This window comes from Fusarium poae, chromosome 1 (genome assembly GCF_019609905.1).
Source record: "Fusarium poae strain DAOMC 252244 chromosome 1, whole genome shotgun sequence".
Classification (NCBI taxonomy): Eukaryota; Fungi; Ascomycota; class Sordariomycetes; order Hypocreales; family Nectriaceae; genus Fusarium; species Fusarium poae.
Window position 1 is genome coordinate 9,407,331 of NC_058399.1, and position 20,572 is coordinate 9,427,902.

At 47.4% G+C, this 20,572-nt stretch overlaps 7 protein-coding genes across 7 annotated transcripts; 2 read left to right on the plus strand and 5 right to left on the minus strand.

The window, feature by feature from the left end:
• Nucleotides 1-807: 807 nt before the first annotated feature.
• FPOAC1_003047 (uncharacterized protein) lies at nt 808-1,251 on the minus strand (the record flags this gene model as incomplete). Its single annotated transcript, XM_044847619.1, has 1 exon — nt 808-1,251. The coding sequence occupies one exon, from the start codon at nt 1,249-1,251 to the stop codon at nt 808-810; it is 444 nt and encodes a 147-aa protein (XP_044713535.1).
• Nucleotides 1,252-8,851: 7,600 nt separating this feature from the next.
• Nucleotides 8,852-9,873, minus strand: FPOAC1_003048 (uncharacterized protein; the record flags this gene model as incomplete). Its single annotated transcript, XM_044847620.1, has 3 exons — nt 8,852-8,994; nt 9,125-9,319; nt 9,420-9,873. 3 exons carry the CDS (start codon nt 9,871-9,873, stop codon nt 8,852-8,854), a joined length of 792 nt encoding a protein of 263 aa, XP_044713536.1.
• Nucleotides 9,874-11,979: 2,106 nt separating this feature from the next.
• FPOAC1_003049 (uncharacterized protein) lies at nt 11,980-13,698 on the plus strand (the record flags this gene model as incomplete). Its single annotated transcript, XM_044847621.1, has 1 exon — nt 11,980-13,698. One exon carries the CDS (start codon nt 11,980-11,982, stop codon nt 13,696-13,698), a length of 1,719 nt encoding a protein of 572 aa, XP_044713537.1.
• A 369-nt stretch (nt 13,699-14,067) lies between these two features.
• On the minus strand, nt 14,068-14,461 carry FPOAC1_003050 (uncharacterized protein; the record flags this gene model as incomplete). Its single annotated transcript, XM_044847622.1, has 2 exons — nt 14,068-14,130; nt 14,183-14,461. 2 exons carry the CDS (start codon nt 14,459-14,461, stop codon nt 14,068-14,070), a joined length of 342 nt encoding a protein of 113 aa, XP_044713538.1.
• A 962-nt stretch (nt 14,462-15,423) lies between these two features.
• FPOAC1_003051 (uncharacterized protein) lies at nt 15,424-16,320 on the minus strand (the record flags this gene model as incomplete). Its single annotated transcript, XM_044847623.1, has 2 exons — nt 15,424-15,749; nt 15,816-16,320. 2 exons carry the CDS (start codon nt 16,318-16,320, stop codon nt 15,424-15,426), a joined length of 831 nt encoding a protein of 276 aa, XP_044713539.1.
• Nucleotides 16,321-17,546: 1,226 nt separating this feature from the next.
• RPL22 (60S ribosomal protein L22) lies at nt 17,547-18,230 on the plus strand (the record flags this gene model as incomplete). Its single annotated transcript, XM_044847624.1, has 4 exons — nt 17,547-17,561; nt 17,656-17,691; nt 17,820-18,016; nt 18,104-18,230. The coding sequence occupies 4 exons, from the start codon at nt 17,547-17,549 to the stop codon at nt 18,228-18,230; spliced, it is 375 nt and encodes a 124-aa protein (XP_044713540.1).
• A 286-nt stretch (nt 18,231-18,516) lies between these two features.
• FPOAC1_003053 (uncharacterized protein) lies at nt 18,517-19,600 on the minus strand (the record flags this gene model as incomplete). The annotated part of the gene is made up of 2 exons (XM_044847625.1): nt 18,517-19,385; nt 19,462-19,600. The coding sequence occupies 2 exons, from the start codon at nt 19,598-19,600 to the stop codon at nt 18,517-18,519; spliced, it is 1,008 nt and encodes a 335-aa protein (XP_044713541.1).
• Between the last annotated feature and the right edge of the window lie 972 nt (nt 19,601-20,572).

A 20,572-nucleotide genomic window follows, 5' to 3' on the forward strand; every position in this document is an offset into this window, starting at 1 on the left:
AGAGGCGACAGGGTACTGTAGACACAGACAGGTCGCATAGAGAGAGACATGGACAACACTGTAAGTGCAGGACAGCATGACCGGAGATTGGTGCCAGTAGTACCAGAAAGCGGGGCGCCATGCGAACAATGCTGGATGGCAGAATTCTTGACCCACCCAGCTAACAGGCTCGGGCTCAGGAACCGGGGCTTTGTGGCGGATCATCCAGGGTTTCTCCACTGAGTGGATTCGATGTTGATTTTTGGTGTTTCTCTTTTCCTTCTTCAGTTCTTCTTCTCGGCTTCCGCGCTTTAGTGGGCATAATCGACCTGATGTGCATCTTCCGGGCTGCCATGGCTTGGAAAGCCCTGCAGTGAATGCCAGGTCATCTCAACTCCGGCGGGCAACTTCCTCCGGGGCGAAACTCGCAGGGGTGTTGGACTCTATGTCTTGCCATTACTCTGTATCCACTGCCCAGCTCGGTGATTGTCAAGAAGCGAGAGCTGAAACCTGAGGGCTCGAGCAAATGATAGGCAAGTCATCGGAAATTCGGATAATGAAATCAGATTTGGGCAAAGCCTGGTTCGCCTCTGTGGGTATTGATATGGTAATAGGTGTGAACATGCATGGATACTCGTGGCCAATGTCGTATCATCGTTGACAAAGATGAAGATGGAAAGCAAAAAGAAGAGGAGAAGTTTGGCTCTATCAGCAGTGGACGATGTACGTGCACCTTGCTGATTATGTGAATGGTAAGCGCCGCCTGTGTCGGGCCATTCTTGGGCAGAACAGGACGCTTCTTTGTGTGAGTGTGATCCTGAGGAGAAATCAAGCGTGGGTGTTATCCCAGAATCGCTTGCGAGCGCCGAGAGCCATCTTGTTGCCGGTAAATCGGTGCTGGAAGAAGTTGAAGACAGCAAACTCGTCTTTTGTCATGACATACGAGTCGGGATGCGCTGTGACTTTGCTCCAGATTCGTGCCAGCGCACCTTCTAGTATCTTGCTGATGGTAGGGTCTGATGAACCATCAGGACTCTCGCGGGCGATCTCCAGGGCCTGTGCAACACTGGCGTCTTGTTGAGATCGTGCATTAGCAGCGGCGGTTGCGGCCATTGCGGCGGTAGTTGTAGAATCAAGAGTTGGTGAGTGGGTAAGGTTGGTGAAGGTGAAGTAGGAAATATCTTGTTGTTGAGGTTGGCGATGGGAAGAGACAGGACGGTAGGGAAGATAGTAGTAGGGCTGTGATTGAAATTCTTGGGGAGCGACGGACATCATGGTAGTACTTGTATGTTTAATATAAGCCGGAGGAGTGGATGGGCTTGATGCAGGCGAGTCGCGCATGTATCAGAGAGAGATTTCCAGGCTAGGAGCTGGAAATAGAGCTGCCCTTGTGGAAAGTAGATAACTTAGACAAGTGGAGAGGCAGGATGGGGTAGGGAGGGGGGCGAGTGGCTTGTGTGGGTTGACAGGCTGGTAGTGATGATATTAATGCCTGCCCAAGATCTGGAACAACGTCTCAAGTGGATCGAGTTATGACAGGGGTCAACAGGTAGCTAGGTAGCCCTGCCTGAAGGTTTGCTCCAGCTAAACTGTACTGTAGAGTGAGTGTGGGACGATGGTGGTACAGTAGACTGTATGTATGATGTGTGCATGCAAGTATGTACGCAGACAGATGGCAGGTATGGCACGGGCTCGATTTGTCCGTCTCGGGGATTTTGAGTTGGCGTATGTCTTACACCGACAGCGATAGTTGCTATATTGTGTCCAAACAGAACCAAAGATGCGTTGGGGCGTGGACAAGAAAAGGGTCCTTGTCTAATATGGTCTTGGTGGTTATGGCCCTTGTCAGTTTAACCCCAGTAGAGAGGCGAGAGGCCTTGTCCTTGCTATGCTCTGGTCGTCCTTTTTTCCTTTCTCGTCCTGTCTGTGTGACTGGTGACGGAAAGCAACAAGGGTGCTTTGTGTATGTTTGTCGATGACAGGTAATTGATACGGGTGGGCAGCAAGACTGAATGCTAATTGGCAATGCAACTCTAAAAAACGTCGATCAACGCCGCAGAAGATGAAAATTGATAATGGTGGAAATATTGATGATGGTGAGAAGAGAAGTAGTTTATCAAAAACCCTGACCCAGGAATCCGGAGCAAACGGCTTTCCTTTATACTCGTCAAGCATGAGATATACCAAAGACTAACCTGAGAACCAGCGTGACGGGACGGGGTCTCGGCTCCAACAACACCAAGCTCGCATCCGCCGCTTGTAGTATCGGTACGGTCAACTTTGTTCATTCTCAGAATGCGATTTTTGCCATTGACCACGCGTTACGTAGGCTGGCTTCCTGGGAGTATGTCTTTGCCTTTCCACTTTTTCTTGTTGTCTGCCAGGCCGCCGCCATAGATGTAGCCATGGATCGTCCCGGGGCGTCAGGTTTGACCACGGGGGTGTGGGTTGGACGGTCGATGTCTATCAAAATGGACATTATGCGAGGGAAAAGAGCGGGCATGGCAGAGCAAGAAAGGGATTGAGAAGAGAGAGAAAAAAGGGGACCGCAAATCAAAGCAGGGGTGTAAGAAAAGTTTAAACCCGCTGAGAAAGGATGCGGCGCGCATTTTTAGTGTATGTACTCAGTACTGGGAATTGGGTGTATGGTGGGCATTTCTTTTGGTTTTCTTTTAAAGTTTTGCTTCCCTTCGGTCGTGGTGTATGTAGACAGGGGAGTGTCACGATAAGACGTGGGGCCTGGAAGGGTAAGGTAAAGGGTATCAGAGCCAACCAAGGAAGGGGTACAAGGCGAAAGGCAAAAAGGAAAAGACAAAAAAAGCAGCTACGCCATAACGAGAAACGTAGTGAAGTGCACCGGACCCAAAGTCTATTTGCACCAAAAGGTCAGGTAGTTCAGAAGGATGGGCTTCTGACTTCAGACTTTTCTTCTTCTTCTTTTTTGGGCATTCAGACCCTCATGAGACCTGGTTCGGCGTGACTCGGTATTGCAAGTGCAACTGGGGCCACTTGAGTAGGAAACCTGGTCTGAAATGGCCCAAGACGGGTGGGAATAAGGGATTACCAAGTTTTCAATGTCTGTTGCTGTAGATCTCCAGATCCAAGCACATAGACGAACGGTGGCGCGAAACAACACACTGCTGGTCTTGGAGCGGACCGTCGTGGATAGGTAATCTCGATAACGCAGTTCCCTCTTTGGGTAGACCAATGCAGAATTGGCAGAGGATGACCTGACGTTGACATGAGTGGCAGTTGTCAGTTGTGGCGGAGCCGAGTTTCGACTTGATGGATGTTGCCCTAATTGTCCATTGCCCGTGCCGTCCTGTCCTGTCTCGGAAATAATGTTTCAAAGAGAAAGAAAAAAACATCTCAACTTGGTCGGTATCTTGGTGACGACCAGGATGGTTATGCTGTGATAGTGGAGGCCTTTGAATACTGCAAAGCATAATCCGTGGGCCCTGGAATCTTAGTCAGTTGTATGTAATAATAACATGCGGAATTTGGGTTGGTTCTTCACGTTCATTCACTTTCTCTGATGTTAGTACAAGCAACCTAGCATGCAACGTTCTGAAGATGCCTGAAAGAGAAAGGTTGGCACCTACCTAGTAGGGAGGGGGCCCTTACGCTGTAGGTGTTGGTTGGCTCAATTAGTGTATAGGTACACTGGCAGGCCCCCCCGGCTCCGGCTCGGCGAGGCGAATGGCGCTTACCAGACTGGCAGGCATGAACTTCTGACATGTTGTGGAGATACATTCATTCCGCCCCAATACCCGCGGCAACTACAAGTACCAGCAATCGCAATTGCCTGGGGGCCTATAATCCAAAAGAGGCAACCGCCTACTGTTAAGCGCGATTGACTTTAGTACCTGTCTCCCTACGAGGTTAGACTCTTCCTCCTGACCTCGAATGGGGGTGTCGGAAGACCCAGAGGGGAGTCAGGCTTACCTGCTTTACCTTTAATGTCATGTTGCTGCTTAGCATCTTGGCTGGTACTATTCTCTCCATGATGAGGTTCTACTTTGTTACTAAAGCTGGTAGTATCGTTTGTTCTTTGTGTAGGTAATGAATTACGTCGTTGTGTCATATTGAAATTGCGGTCTGGAAAGGATACTGATTAGGGTTTGCATTTGTACACAATGAGCAGTCGAAAGCGCCAGAGTAGCTGCGTTTCCAGCAAGCCTGCTTGCTCCGGCTATAGTAAAGATGTCACGTAAACGAGCCAATGTTTCTTGCCTGGATCTATTGATTCCCTACATACACACATACATACATATTGCTGAACTTTCAGCTTGGGGTCAGGTCAAGTCAGACAGCCCTATGTGCTCTACTTGGAGTTTGTCCAAGCCCTTGGCGCGTTGGTTAACGGCGCCATGGTGCTGGCGACCCTGATACCCACAAAGCTTCTGGATTCTTTCTAGCACCGGCATCGGCCTTCTTCATACCTCCCAAATCAAGCCATGGTCCATCTCTTAAGCTTTTGTCCCTGTCGATTCCATTCCTCAGCCATCGAGAGTTCAGGTGCGTTCGAGGCCAATGGTATGTACGCAGCTTAAAGGGTAAAAAAGTTAACTGTATATCTGTGCTACAATAACTTTTGGTAGGCCTTTGTTTTGTTTTTAGCTTTTGTGCGTCGCCAAATAAATTCAGGGTTCCTATAGATGGGGGACGTCATACCGTGACAACTAAACTAGATCCATGGCAGATGATGCAGTCAATGCACTGACTGCACACTAATGAATGGATAGCAGATGATTGACAGGCCGGCGGTGATGCACCGGAAATGCAATGCAACCACTCCCCACGCCATCTGCTGCACACTCAAGGCGGCGTACATATACACACCTACCGGGTTGATTGCGTGCATGTAATTTGGCCTCTGACTGTTTTGTTGTCCGTAACTTTTCTTTTTGCTCGGTAGTCTGAAATAGGGTTCGTACAACTCATCAAACACGACAGACAGCAGATATTAGTGTTGAGACCAACGTGTGGGTTGCAGAAAAGCATACATAAACTCTACGCTCCATTTTTTTTCTCTCTTCAACTATAGTCACTAACGTACATACAGCACTCACGCTGGCATTAGATCCACCGTGTTGGCCAACTTGATCTGCTCAATCCCTACAGCTCATCAGCTCTGAATGGAGTTCTCTGAGTCTCACTGCCTGAGCCCGTGCAGTTGTCACCCTATCCTGCCTGTGGTTTGTTACTCAAGGTGCTGCCCAAACTTCGCCTAAAAGTCTAATTGTTTTGTACCCATCGGGCTACATCGGCACTGGGTGTAAGTAGGTATGGGTTTGCCGTAACTGCGAATTGACTCTCGTACCCAACAAACTTATTCATTAAGTGGTTATTTAGCACAAACGAAATACTTGGTTTGCTTCACCGACTGTTCTGCCATTCATGGTGGTGTCTACCCGCTTCATGCCTCCGTCACGCGGTCGGTCTCTGACTATATGACGTAGGCGCTCGATCGTCTAGTTAATTAGTTCGGTCGTCCTGAACTGTATTTTGTGGTCGTAATTTGGCTAATGGTCTGTTCTGTGCCTCTATCGAGTCAGCCTCACATCGTCATATCCACCTGGTAACTAAGGTAGGCAGGCAGTAATAGAAGATTAGACGCGGTGCCCGTTCAGCCGAGGTGTTTTGGGACAGTTGGGTACTGAGTAATTTACCGCCGAGTTGTTTGTCTACCTAGTAGGTAGGTACCTAGGTATTAGTTAGTAGGTAACTTGTGATGCTGGGAAAAAGTCGGGGGCTTTTTTTGATTGGGTACTCATTTTTGACTTTGATTGTACAGTTGTGATTCATGTCTTTGTCAACAAAGTCTAACCCAAAAATAAAAATCAAATCAAGTTTCCCCTATTTCATCAAGCATTTTTATTCTTGAACTTGGGTTGGGACGATCACACAGCATATGCTCAGTTCCGATATTGACAATAAGCCTGAGCGTAAACGCACATGCGCATGCATGAAATGGCCGCGGCAGGACACCCAATACGGTATCAACGCCAAGACTATGAGTGTGACAGTAAAAGTGACAAGCGACATATTATTTCCAGTCTCATTTCCATGCATGTCTCCCCGATGTTGCAGCAGCAGCCTCCTGTGATACCTGGGCTGATCGACAAAGCAATAGTCCGCTAGTGTTGCTTGGTCTCACCGGTCAGACAATAACAGACACATCACCGGACGCTTTGTTACAAGTCGTATTGTCGATGGTCTAGTTACATAGGTAATTACTGCCTCATTATAGCGGGCTTTGTCTGGGAGTGGATGATGTTTGCTTGGTCCACCACATGGTTCCGCTTGAGATCTTTGTCCCGGAGAATGTGTGGGGGATCAGGATCCATGCATATTATTGTCAATGCCAACCCTACCCTGAATCTTGTCTTGTATCCACTCATAAATGTGTGCGTGTGCATACTTCTGTATTATACGGATAATGGTGTGGTGTAAGCCGGATATGGTGCGCGTCAGAGGTAGTGAGATAAGTCTGGAACCAGGAGACCGGGAAAATATTGAGTCTGTGACATGTCCATGTTGTGGGTGACGCCAATATTATCTACTTGTGCAACTCTGGGGCCTCATATCAATAATGTTGGAATAGTTTAGAGGTACCTGAGTGTGCTGGCTTGGGCTTGGGCTTGGGCTTGGCTTGGCTCAGGAACATGAGTTTAGCACCCGACTTAGGGAGGGGAAAGAACCACTTTTTCCCACATGGTCAACCGCCGCCTGATCCTTGGAAAAAGAAGTACTTACAAGGAATAACATCCATAGTACATGTCTTGATACCTATCTTACAATATGTACAGAGTATCTAGATCTGTTTGTTTTGAGCCTGGACCATCAAGTCTTGTCCAAACGCTTTTTTCAGTCTGTCCCAATACCGTGCAAGCAGTAAGTAAGTAGGTACCTAGCAATTTCGCGACCCCGTCCACTATTATCCTAAGCGTGCCCACCGCTGCTTCATCACCAAACTCTATTCTTTGAGCACCAATTGCTCTCCCTGCTCTTGTTCATGTTTGCTTGCTAAGCCGTTACTGTAGTCGTTTACTTTGGGCCGTTGAGCCGATCATTTCAGGGATCCCTTGTCAAGTCAAACACAAGCCTACGGTCACGTACCCTATCCATGAAAGTCAATACACATTTACCTTTTCCCTTTCTTATCGTAAGAAAGTTCTTAGTTCCGACTTTACTTTGTTGCACTGTATTCTGTTGGTTGGCGAGTTGATTACCATTCCTGGTCTGTTGAATCCTACCCGCCTGGTCTCACGGCGCAGGATTATGGGCACAGGTAAATACGATATCAAAGTAAATATTAGAGTTTGATTCACGAACGGTGAAATACTATGTAACGACTCGCGTCCAACCAACATGAATATCACATTACATAACCATACGTAATCAGTGGGGAGCAATGCCCCTTGTGTAGTTGATACCTACTCTGTACTGATCAGGATTTCAATTTACCCTTTTTCTCGGATCCGCGAATTGGTGCCCATGCAAACGCAGACAACCGTGTCTATCAAACCATGTCATGACATGAAAAGAAACTCTCTTACAAGTTCTTCTCCACTTGATCGAACTTAGAGACGTGGAACAGGAACAGTCCCAGTCAATTCTCCAGTTACTCGAAACAAACCATTCATCTCCAACTCTTATTTCCGCCCACTAAACCCCGCTTTGTCACTACTGCAAGGGGTATCTGCCCAGGGACTTGTCATGATGACAATGATGCCGACATTCACTTGTCTTGTCTTGCCTTGCCTTGCCTTGCCTTGCCTGACTTGGACCGCGCAGTGATCAAGGGATCTAAAGCCCCCGAGGCTAGGCTTCAGCTAGGATCTTTTTACTTCGGCGCCATCAACAGCTCCACTTCCTTCGAACGGGGTTCTTTCCAGTCTTTTCTCGATCGCCGAAATCATTTGTTTCGCCTCTTCGCTCTTTGTTCCTTCGCCGGCGTATCACTTGTTCAACGGCCAGCCATGGCATGACACGGACTGGAACGTATTGTACACATGTCGTGGGTCAAACACGAGTGAGACGACAAAAAGTCAATCTGTAATCACCACCGCCTCTTCTAGAAGTTCTAGCCTTGTCCTCCTCCGTCTTCTCCGGTTTCTTCACTAACTAAAAGTAAACAGCTAACTAGCTTCTCTAACTATATGTGATCGTTCTTTTCCCCTGTCGCAGGAATCCCTTGGCGTTTCGAGGCTAGGCCGTTCCGGAGTCTCAGCCATCAACCCAAACAAGAGATGCGCCACGAGAACCTCAAACAAGCCTCAGCAAGTTCTATAGAGGGGATATTGCGCCGAAAGATCTATAGCTGCAACGCTGCAACGTTGTCAAGGGCGCCATGCTTTCGTCTACTCGGAGCTTAGGCAAGAGACAAATCTGCCAAGCATTCTGCCATGGCTATTATTGAACTGCGGCTTGACCACACGTGCCCGTTCCCTATTGTACACATGACTTGCGTCACTCCCATTTGCCGCCATTGTTTTTGAGTTTGACGGCTTATCCTATGTCGAGCCAGTACCTGAATGCACGTTCAGTAACGGTAACAGATCGCAGGCTCGGCGCATCCGGACTCGCTCGATCTACCCGAATCCAAGATTTCAAATACTGCGATCCAGGCATAGCCAACGATGATTGCATACACAGCAAGTAGAAAATATGAGTACAGTACTATACAATCAACTCTATCGTGAAGCCCAACTCCAGCATCAACTGCTATACGTAATTCTAATTATACAAAAAAAAAACATGGCTGAGTGGCTCTGACTAGAATCGGGACGTTTCATAAATGGATCGATTCCGTCTTCTGAGTTGGTCGGTTCTCAGTCTGGAACCGTCATGATACCATCTTCAGCACCTACGCCTTCTTCTTTCCGATATTCCAGCCCCAAGATCGGAGCACCTTGACAGCCTTTGGCGTTACGGCGGCCGTTAACGGCACTCGAATAAAGATGAAGCTTTTGTGAATGGCGTACGCCAACGCCAGCTGAGTTGCCAAGCCTGTCGTAGAAGATTGAGTCGTTAGCCTTTTTCACCAACTGATCCAGCGGTCGGTCTCTCACCCCGAGGAGGAGTGAACGGGAGCATTCTCTCCTTCTACCCAGGGGAAAGGCGTGTGGTTTGCACTTACTAGCATCGACGCGATTGCGCTCCTGAGCCTTCTCAACCCCCCAGGTGGCCATCTCCATCTTGTCACTAATTTCGTCATCACCCAGTGCCTTGGCCTCAGCCTTCCGGAAAGACTGCCAGTAAGTGTGCCAAGCTTCCCGAACAGAATCGGGGATCATCTGCTTGACCGTTGACATCACGCGATGCTCGACCTCGCCTAACCCCGCCAGCGGCACACGTTAGCAATCGGTTTGGCAACGAAGAAGACCCGCACAGTCATATCGACGGATATGGGTGAGGCCGCGGCAGTATCTTACCAATCTTCTCAGGTCCAACCATCCTAACAAACAGGAAGCAGAAAGGAAAGTCCAGAACAGACAGCCCAAGGTAAACGCCAACGGTCACCCAGCCATACTCCTTTGTGAGTTTCCTGAGTCTAGCACTGAGGCCCTTGGCTTCATCGGTTTCGCCAACGGTCGGCCCTTTGTTCGACTTGCGCTTCGTTGTGAATCGAAACCCACGCCTCAACACACCCTGGAGCATGTTTGGCGTTGTTATGGTTCCTGGTTTAAAGCGTGTGTTCCTTAGACGGGCCATCATGCCTTCCCAAGGGAGAGCTCCGGTCCTCCATCTCCAAATCTGACGCCCAGCTTGGTTTCCTGACTGCGATGTGAAATGCCTTGCCCATGCGCCATTCCAAGCTGCCTGTCGAGCTGACTGGCCAAAAGCTCGTGCTGGCGCGTGCACGCCGCGAGCTGGCTGTCTTAACATGGCTTTAACTAGAAGAAAATAGTTTGGACTTATTCACACAAAGTGTCAATGCCTCGTGTTGCGATCAAACAGAACGTCGTGGAAAACCTCGTGATCGGTTTGGGTCGGGTCAGAGGCGATAATAACTCGTAACTGATCGGAGCTTTCGGACTTAGGGCAGTATGTTTGTGTGATTGTAAATATGCGGGAAACCGTCCAGATTCATAATCAAAGCATTGCGTCACTCTGTATGGGCTTGCACACTGTAATTGCGCCCCCTTGTTGTTATAGAAGAATTGATCGTTTCGTTGAATTGGAAATTTTTGGATGTTCCGCAAGCTCATGATGAAAGCCACGCCACAATCCAAAACCGTCATTACGCCACGTATGATGTGTGGCTGTGCTACCACGTGCTCCTAACAACTGCAGTGAAGCAACTGAAATCATTTCGTGAAGCAATTGGGACTGTCTCAAAATCAAGAATTTCCAACTCGCGCTACACATCTCGAGACACTGTCTCGGGTCGCTGTTACAATTTGGCGATGTTCGGAAAGCTTTGTTTGGAAGAGCTTACTGTCTAAAAGCTCGCATTACGTCTCGGGTCGCGTCTTCAATGCAAGTTTACCGAGTAGCACAAGTATCGAGATGTGGATTGTCTCAAGCTACAATTTCCACATTCTGAAGTTCGCACTTGTGTCGAGTATTGTCGTGCTTGGGAGGTTAGCTACATCCTTCTTGTATACAGCAAGTTGAGTTGACAAACCTTAGGGTAGGGATCGCACTTAGACGCCAGTCTAGGAGGTCAAAGACAACATAGCAGTTGGAAAGTGATCCATCAAATAGTTCCACTGTTGATGTAATAATGAGTTTAGAACACGGTGAGTGGCAGGTATAGAGTCCGGTGATTGCAAACTATACCATTGTGTTTCTTGCCTGTTTGCTTAGATTATTAACACCAGTCGGTTTAAAGAATGCAAAAATCCAGTATAGAAGATGTCCAAGCAAGTAAGAGTTATAAATGAGTGAGAACCCTGCTTCTAACCGGTTTACCACAGCCAAACCGCTTCGATATAAGCCAGGAGAAGAGCGTCAGCTGAGTGACTACAGTAACGAATCGCATCTGGAACATAATCTGCAGTGAAACCTTTGGGGCGAATTTCACATTGGGATGGAAGTTACAAAAGAGCGAAGTGGCGTCTTGGTGTTATAAGTCTGAAGGTAGGACGATAATCGTGTGTTTGTGCTGCGTATAGTTGTAATCAAGTTGGGGAGTTTGCTATTAACTCCAGGTTCTTTCTCATTTTTATCTCAACTGCCGATACTTATCACTTGATCTCGACTTAGATTCACTGTATATGTCAGGTGTTTAGGTATTGTTGCTTATCAGGTGAGTTCTTTTCTTCTTCTTTTAACATTGTTGTTCGCAGTGGCAGGCACTGATGGAGGTTTCGTCCGATATCGCATCTTAACTACTACATTGGAAGTGCCTTCCTCAATCTCCATCACTGTCTATTTTACCTTCCTGTCCCCTAACCTGCTAATTCTAGCAAATGCTAAGAACTTTCCTGAGCACCCGCCCTTTCGTCTTCATTTTCAGTGGCCTACCAAGACATTTATCTTCTGATACCGCCCCTTCTTATACTTGGATCTGAAGGGTCTTTTTTTTTGGCTGCGAAATGGAAGAGCTCCGGTAACCAAATACTGAATACAAACTTCAATTTGTCACCAGGTACCTACCTATTCTGAGTGCCTTTGCTCTCAGTCGTTCACGGATTAGTTCTTTCGATTTTACGTCGTTTTGATCAGGTGTGCTGAATCGAACACACTCATTTACAAACCACCGTCGACTCCAGTCACTCGTTCACCTCGTCTACAATATTTCTATTCATTGTCATCCAAGACGTCAAGGATGTCTAGGACTATCACATACGGAAAAAGGAGAAACAGGAACATCTTATCGACACTAGGATCACGTCCGCAGAAGGAAGAGGCCAATGCATCACTGTTCAGACAACTAAGTATGTTTATTAAATCTGTTCCATGATAGCCCCTTGTTTCTCTAACTACTACATAGCGCCGGATCTAAGTTCTGATGCTAATACAAAGCGCATTTCACGAAAGAGAGCGATGGCAAAACCACAGACTGCAGAAGAAATGGCAAGCTGGCTGCTTGACGATTCCACTCTCGAGTGTCCAGAGAACGGCGACGAAGATACTTCTCCCAAGAAGCGGCGAGCCAATACACCAGAGATCTCGCATTCTCAGGCGGACGAACCAGCAATTTCGCCTCTCAATCTCCCTTCACCTCTCGAAACGCCGCCTAACCCATCTGGAAAGTTACCCCAGAGGCCACGGGTGGATAAATCCTCACCAAGAAGTCCAGGAAAGGTACCGAAACGAGCTGCCACTGCTCGAATACGCAAAGATCGATCCCAAAGACGTACAAGCACAAACTTGAAGCGACAACTGTCTCTTGACCCTTTAAAGTTCCATCCCACAAATAGCTACAAGGTCACGACACCCGTGGCGCTTACTGTTGATGGAAATGTCAGAAACCGTGTTACAGAAGGCCCAAGCACACCTTCTATCCGGGAAGGATGTACTAACGGCGATGCTATCAGTGGAAAACTAGTTGCCATGCTCGCCGCAACTGATGCTCTTAAGCCAACACCACAGCGGACCAACTCTTCAAATTCAAGACTTACCCGTATGGTACCATCAAAAGTACTTGCTAAAGTCTCAAATGCTTGGGACAGATTCCATCCGAAGGTCACATCTCAAGAGAAGGAGTGTCAGTACAAATCTGCCTTCGATGACGCAGAAGGCACAAGGCTCGACGCGCACGAGTTTGATCACTCGCCTGCCTCACCTGATAATATGTCTCCAATTAGTAACATTGAGATCCGTCTGAATGAAGGGGATAACCTCAACAAGCGAAAAGTGCAGCGAATTGTAGGAGGTCGAGTGAATCGAAAACCACTAGCTGATGATGGAAAATCTCTTAGGAGCGGAAAGCCTGTTGAAGATCCGTTCTCCGAACGTGATAAATGGCACACCCCAACAACCTTTGAGCATAGGCTGATGGCTGTCCCAGAAAAGGAGGAAGGAGGACTGCTTGCCCTTTCACGTAGCCCATTCGAGTCTGAGAAGGAATTCGACAACAACATTGAAGATAGGTTCTTGAACAGTACACCTGTCGGTTCCTCGACGCCTCGGATCATAGTTGAACGGGCCTCTATTTCGAGCGACGAGTGCATCTCGACAACCGATAGCATAAGTCCTTCCCGGAGGCGGCTTGCTAACAAATTGAGCTACCCACCATTGAAGCTTGACAATGAGACACCGGCTCTGGACAGCCATTCTAGATTTAACGTTGGCAATCCAAGCAAGGGAGCCGTAGTCGGCTCGGTCAGTCAATCTCGGCGGGCTTGGGAACAGTCGACGACAAGTTTTACTTCTTTCGGTATTAAGAGGACCAAGAAGCACCCATCGCCTAGCAAGGAGACTCTAGAAGACTTGGAAAGGGAATTACGACAGTACGCTCATGACCAAGCCTCCGGGGCTAGTGGTAACTGCCCGGGTGAAGTAAATGCAGGTCACGTTGACAAGAGCCCTTCTTTGAGGCCGTGCGAGAGGAACAGGTCGAGTTTGACCCGTCTAGCTATCGCCAACATCGACGAGCTAGCAAATCCGGCATATGATGGAGGGCATCACCGGCGAAGTTCTTCAGCATCGATGACCAGATACTCATCACAAACCAAGGTCAAGCTGCACAGGGATATACGCCTGGCTCCGCCTTATCGCCCAGAAGGATCTTTTGCCCATGACGTGGACGAGCTGCATTGACGAGTGAGGTTTTGGGATTACTAAACGATGGCTGAGACACACAAGTTGATAATTATCTCTTATATGGGACGGAGGATATGGCGTCCAGTGGGCACACACAGGCTGGAGAACAATGGTACTTATCAAAGAAGGCCATTTTTCATAATCGAGATGGACAGACGCAGGATCGAGAATCCAGAGCGGTCAAGCATGATGACGAGGTTGTACTTGATAAGTCGCTGGCGACGGACATGGGCACAGGGCAAGTTATTTGTGATGGGTATAGTAAATTATACAATTCTTCTCTCAACTCTCACTAGAGGGTATCAACGCTATCATAATCGTACAGTATATGTGATGCATGCTCGCTACATTTCGTGTTGAACATGTTTAGTAGCGGCGGTGGCGAGCTCCACGGCCATCAGTGCCGTGCATGCGTCGAGTGCCAGCGGCCTGTCACGGCGTTAGTAATTATAGCAAATAAGAGTGCGAGTGAGTGTCCTACCTTGACGCCAGGACGGCGAGTCAAGCTACCCTTGATCTTGAGGAGAGCACCGCTGACCTTGTCCTTCATAGAAGGTTTGCGTTGGTGGTGGTGAACAGGGGCAGCGCCATGTGTGCGTCGTGCAGTAGAACCGCCGCCGAACATTCCTCGACGGGGCTTTGTAGTGGTAGTAGTGGTGGTGGTGACGGTGTGACGGTTGGAACGAGCTGGAGCACGACGGCGAGTGCTGAAGATGGAGCGACGAGGGGCAGAGTGACGGTGAGTTCGTGTAAGAGGCATGTTGGGTGATTTGATTGGTATGAGGTTTATTGATTGTAAGTGTTTATTGTTGGAAGTATGAAGAAGGAGTTGCGTTTATCTGCAAGGATGTGTTGTGTTTAGAAGATGTTGTTGTTCTTTCTTTAGATGATGATTCTGATATTGCTTGTTAGACTGGCCTCAGCGGGACATTATATATACAAATTTTGACATTGACGAAAACACATTGGTCACAATCATCATCTTGGCCAAGGACGTTATTGCATCACCTATTACGATTACTGATGAAATAAGAGCAAGGAAACTTGATCAGCAGTTTGAGAATACTGCAGATCCGATCAATGGAACCCACGTTGGCTTTGGACCCTTGAGAAATAAGCATCATCGTATGTAGTTTACTGCACGTCAAAAGACCCTGAAATAAATTCAAGGTGATAAAAACTTGGAAAATCGACATGAGATGGTCTTCTTGGGGAGTCTGCAGTGGCGGATTTGACGTTTCGGAGGTGCAATAGCACGTCACTAGGTGGTTTGGGAAGAAACCTGATTGGCGAAGTGGGCGAGGAATCCTTGTAAAGATGCAGGGTCTGGTTCTAAAAACAGGGGATCGTGGGGGTGATGTCATGGCGTGTGTCACAGGGCTGGAGATATTACCGATAATAGTTGAGACAACTATTGTTCAACTATCAAAAGAGTGATTTCTTGTGATGATCTCTTGTTATCAAGAATAAGCAGTGTCTACAGGTTACGGATGAAAATGATCAAGGGCCAGATCGAGGTGGATTGAATAATGACCAGGTCAAGAAGATAAGACTCTTGGCTTAGAAGAACGGTCAAAAATCAACGAGATTTGCTTCCTACCTAGGTATTCAAGGACATAATATCTCGATATTATCTTGAGGTAGCCTACAAATCATGCTTACACGTAAAACAAAACGATCAAATGCGATCTCGAAAACATTCTATCTTGACCAAACACAAACTTACCCTGTCAGATTCTTCTTGATAGCCTCCAAGTCCCTGGCCGAAAATCCAAGATCCTTTACGTAGCCATCCCATCCTCCGTACTCAGCATTAACACCCTCAACGAAAGCCTTCCAAAATGTCGGACGTAGACTGACCATGTTCCAAAAGCCAGGCACTTCAGTGTCCTTCACGCCAACGGTTTCCTTGACGAACAGGGTCAGTCGCTCGCGTGCTGGCTCGATCCCGATACGCGATAGCATGTAATCCAGAATGACGTCGGTTTGCTTTGTACCGGCAAGGGTTTGAAGGAGACCTGCCACGACACCTGTGCGGTCACGGCCAGCTGTTGATGAAAGGAATACTTAGCATAAATCCAAAAATAGCATAGCTTGATGCTCTATCTACTTACCAGTGCAGTGAAACAGGAATGGCTCTTCCGGTTTGTCCCTGACGTGCTGGAGAATTGCTCGGATGGTGGGCTTGTACGCTGCTGCAACAGCCATCAACTGCTCTCTCCAAGCGGCACTGCCATCGTCCACGGTGAAATCAGCCGGGATAGGTTGAGGATAGGCAGTAACATGCTCAAAGAATACAAATTTGACGCCAGGAACCGTTGGGCTCGGGTACGCAGCACGCTCCTCCTTGCTACGCAGGTCAAAGACCGTCTTGATGTTGGATGCGAGCCAAGAGATGGCCTCCGGGTCACCGGTTGCAGAATCGAGCATTCCCGAGCGGAAAATACGTCCAGGGTGTATAGAGCTGCCAGGAACGGCGCCGAGGTCGCGAATGTTGAGGAGAGAGCGCGTGGGAATAAAGGGCTTGCTGCTGAGAGCTGCCTTGAGAGGCTCAAGAGGGATATGATATCGGGCGTCAGTAGCCGAAAGGGCCACGAGCTCAGCGCGTGACAGAGACATTGTACTGACTCCTGATTGTTTTTAGTCGCAATGTATTGTCAAAAGTTTATTTTGTATTGTTGTTGGGATGGAGAGGACTGACAGTTGACCAACGACTGACCCAGCACTGCCAGTTGCGACGGCAGTGGCAGGCATATATACGACGTTCATATGCTGTAGTCCCTAAACAAGACGGAAAACTGAGAGAGATTCAGAGGCTATGTTTCGCGACGAGCGAGGAATAATATTACGGTCAATTGTAAGTTAGTAGATGAAACTATATCACAGTGAATCATGAGATGTTAGTGGATGAAACTGTATCACGATAACAAGCATCGCTGAACTAGGTGATTGTTGGGGGTGGCCGAGATTCAGTGTGATTATTATCAATCAAGTACCTAAGTTAACCTTTGAAAAGACTATTCCGAGTTGAGTGAGCAAGGAGATAAAGGGTGCGATATATATGAATCCAGTAGTCAATCAAGGTCGTGTTGGCAGATACAGATACATCGCGAAGGTGAAACTCGACACATGCATCCATAAATATCTAGTATTGCTCGGCGAAGCAAAAAAAAATCATCAAATAATGAGGACAAAGTTTCTTGTCCTTTATATGACAATTTAATAATCAAGAAAAGTCCAAAACTGTATAACTAGGTAGATACATAGCAGTATACAACTACACCATGTCTCATTCTCGGAAGCTAGTGGGAATTGGGCTATACATTGTCACGGAGCATTCAATATCAAGAGAAGTAGTTTTTATTTTCCTTTGTTATTCATCTGAATGTCTGTAGATATAATTCTTTACATTTATCTACTGTTTTCTATCTAAATGCTCACATATAATGAATATGATCTTTGCAGGCAAATTCAAGATCCATTTACAACGTCCTTCACCTTTTTATCCACTCAACGTTTACAATATCCAGCCAATACAAAAGGCTTGAATTATATAAATACAGCCCCTCAATCGTTTACTTATAATTTAATACTTTTAATCAATGGGTTAGTAGCTGTCATCGTACTCATTGACCATAAAGTATTTAAAAGTCACATGACCTCACTGCCCCGCAATTAATCAGCAGAGCCCTAATTTCGAAAAACGCACCAGAATATTGCCTCGGAAGAATCCACCAGTCTTTCGTTTCCTCTCTTTTCTCTCAAGCGCAGGATTAGACTTCTTTGCGACCAGAAACACCACAAGTCCTTCTCTCAGACACCACATAAATCCCAATCCATTCGCAATGGCTCCTCAGGCAGTACGTACATGACACCGCTTTGCTGTTAGGCGCCTCCTCAGCTGAAGAGGTCGCCGAGACAAAAATGCAGTAGGCTAAAGTCATTTTTCAACAGAAGAAGTCGGGCAAGGCCCAGAAGCAGACCAAGAAGGTACGCTATCCGAAATGAAAGGATCGCAGTCAGCCAAATCGACGACAAGAATAAACGAAACGATTTACTCGATGCGATTCCTTCGAAACCGAACCCCACCACCGCAATCACTAACTAACACCTTGCAGTACATCATTGATGCTTCTCAGCCTGCCAGCGACAAGATCTTCGACGTCGCTGCCTTCGAGAAGTTCCTCCAGGACCGCATCAAGGTCGAGGGCCGCACCAACAACCTTGGCGACAACGTCGTTGTCAAGCAGCAGGGTGAGGGCAAGATCGAGATCATTGCCCACAACGAGCTCTCTGGTCGTTACCTCAAGTACCTGTACGTTTTGTCTTTGGTTCCCGCTTCGCTCGTTGAAGTTTAGGAATGCATACACACGAGAATAAAGTACTGACCCTTGTACTACAGGACCAAGAAGTTCCTCAAGAAGCAGCAGCTCCGTGACTGGCTCCGCGTCGTCTCCACCTCTCGCGGTGTCTACGAGCTCAAGTTCTTCAACGTCGTCAACGACGAGGCTGACGAGGACGACGAGTAAACGAAACAAATTGCAATGCATTGCAACGGCGCAGGAATGGATTGGTGAATTGGGAAACGGGATCGAACAAAAGTTTAAGGACTTGGCCAATAGACCCAGCCATTTGTGTGGCACTCTTTGTGGTGTTCATATTACTGTCTCCTACAAATCTCGGTGAATGTGGTGCCATGCAGAATTGTGAAACATACAACATCGGCCAACTGTCGACTTATGAAGCATAAGTCCACCCATGTCCAAACAGATCTTTCCTTCATTATTTGATATCCATTCTCGTTCTTGTAAAAACTCATGGCAAGGATCTCATAACACCCTCAAAAGCAACCAACGCCATTGCATTCGCCGGGAACGCCCTCAAGAAACACGGCACGAAACCTCTCCAGTAACCTTTCCAACCGCGCTCCTTATACACAGCAACTGCCGCATCCTTCCATCGAGGAAATCTCTGAACTCCATCGTTGAGCCCTCCACCTAGGGGATCAGTCATGATACGCTGCTTTACCACGTCGCTTGGATAACTCGTCAACCAGAAAACTTGAGCACTGAGACCACCAGCCCAGAAATTCACAGCCGGCGTGCCGAGATTCGTTCTCTCGCGTAGTTGTCGTGATATGATATCGTAGCTGCCCCACCAAAAGAAGAAGAACGCTCTGAAGAGAAGTGTCGCTGACAGACCGTGGTAGACACCTGGAAATCCGTGGTGTCGATATATCTTTCGTAAACAATCAATTGGCCCAGCGTATAACCTGTCCGACTTTTGCGCTGCGTACTGAATCTGTAGTCGAGCCTTGATATGCTCGACTGGCGCAGCGATGAAGCTGACTGTCGCACCAGCCAATATGCCTGCGATGCCGTGGCCGAAACTCGGGAGCGCTGTGTGCATTTTTGGTGCCGTACCCGGCGAAGACAAAGTAACGTCTGTGCCCAAGGGTTGGACATTAAATACGTGTTCTGAAAGAAGCCGGCGATAAACAGTCAACGAGCCCAGCATGACTGAGTCCATAAACATCCATCCGACCAAAGGCGGCGTTGCGCCCTTGTAGAGCCCACGAAAACCCTCATTGCGAACAGTCTGCGTAACGCATTGGAGGGGGCCTTTAAATCGACTTGGGTCTGTTGTTTGTAACCGGACCTTGATGGTGTCGAAAGGATGGCCGACTATTGTAAAAGATCAGTCTGGTTGATATTCATACTTGCGTCATGATGAGGGTTGATATGTATGATATTTACTTACCAGATAGCTTAGCTATACCGCTAAAGACTCCCGCAATAAACCCTTTGTAATCATTCGTCCTCTTTTTCGTTTGACTCTCTTGCAATTTCAGGGACGCTGTCTCTTTCATGCTGTCCTTCGTTTGCACGTCTGCAGCCATTGTGCAGGTATCTTGACGATTCTTTTTTGAGTCTACTCGTCACCACTAGTTAACTTTTCCAGACAGTGAATGATCGCACTTGCGATAAAAAAAATAGGAACGCAAGCTCAATCTTGGAGGTTATGATGCCTTGGCGAAATAGTAGGATGCAAGATATCTTGCAAAAAGGAACACTCCAAATGAGAAGAAATCACTAAAAACTTCTCGATTCAGAGGTTGAGTGCTGACGATTACAATATTCTGGATATCGACTACGCGTTATTCGCCGGGTCCGGGGAAGGTCCCTCACTAAATTACAATGTAATGGGTCTTGACACCGGTCGTCGGAGGCAGGGACCTGGACCTGGAGGCTCTAACCTAGGTCCTCTAAAAGATCCTGTGCATTATAGCGTCCGGAGTCTTCTAGCTTCCCCGGTGAAAATCAGTCTCAGTAGTTCAGCATCCATCCGCATCTAACTGAGGCCGATCCTATGCGTGTCAACTCAAGTCATCAATTCACATTATTTTTTCACGGTTGCAATAAAACCTCGGAATGTTTGGAGTTGATATCCAGTCCGGACTCATATCAGTTGATTCTCATATGGTAAGTGGTATCTATCTCGCAAAACTAATAACCAAACCTATCTAACTTCAAATATGTCCACACACATTCGTAATGACTTGCGCTTGCTAGTTACCGTATGCCTGCCCTTCCCCTTTCCGCTCATAATATCCAGTCCAAACAGAAAAACAATGTTGCCCGCAAATCAAACCATTGACGTATCGCTCTGCAATTGGAAAGCCATGTCGTGTCGTCGTCAAGAAATGAAGCAATAGCCTCTGATGCAAATGTGTACCTTTTTTCCTTCCTTCGCTTTTTTTGATATTTTCCAAAACTCAAGTTCCTCGCTTTCTGTCTCCTCTTGGTTTGTCATTAAATCCTATACGGATTGCCTGGCTGCTGTTTTTGCAAGCCGCCCCTTCCCTTCACTC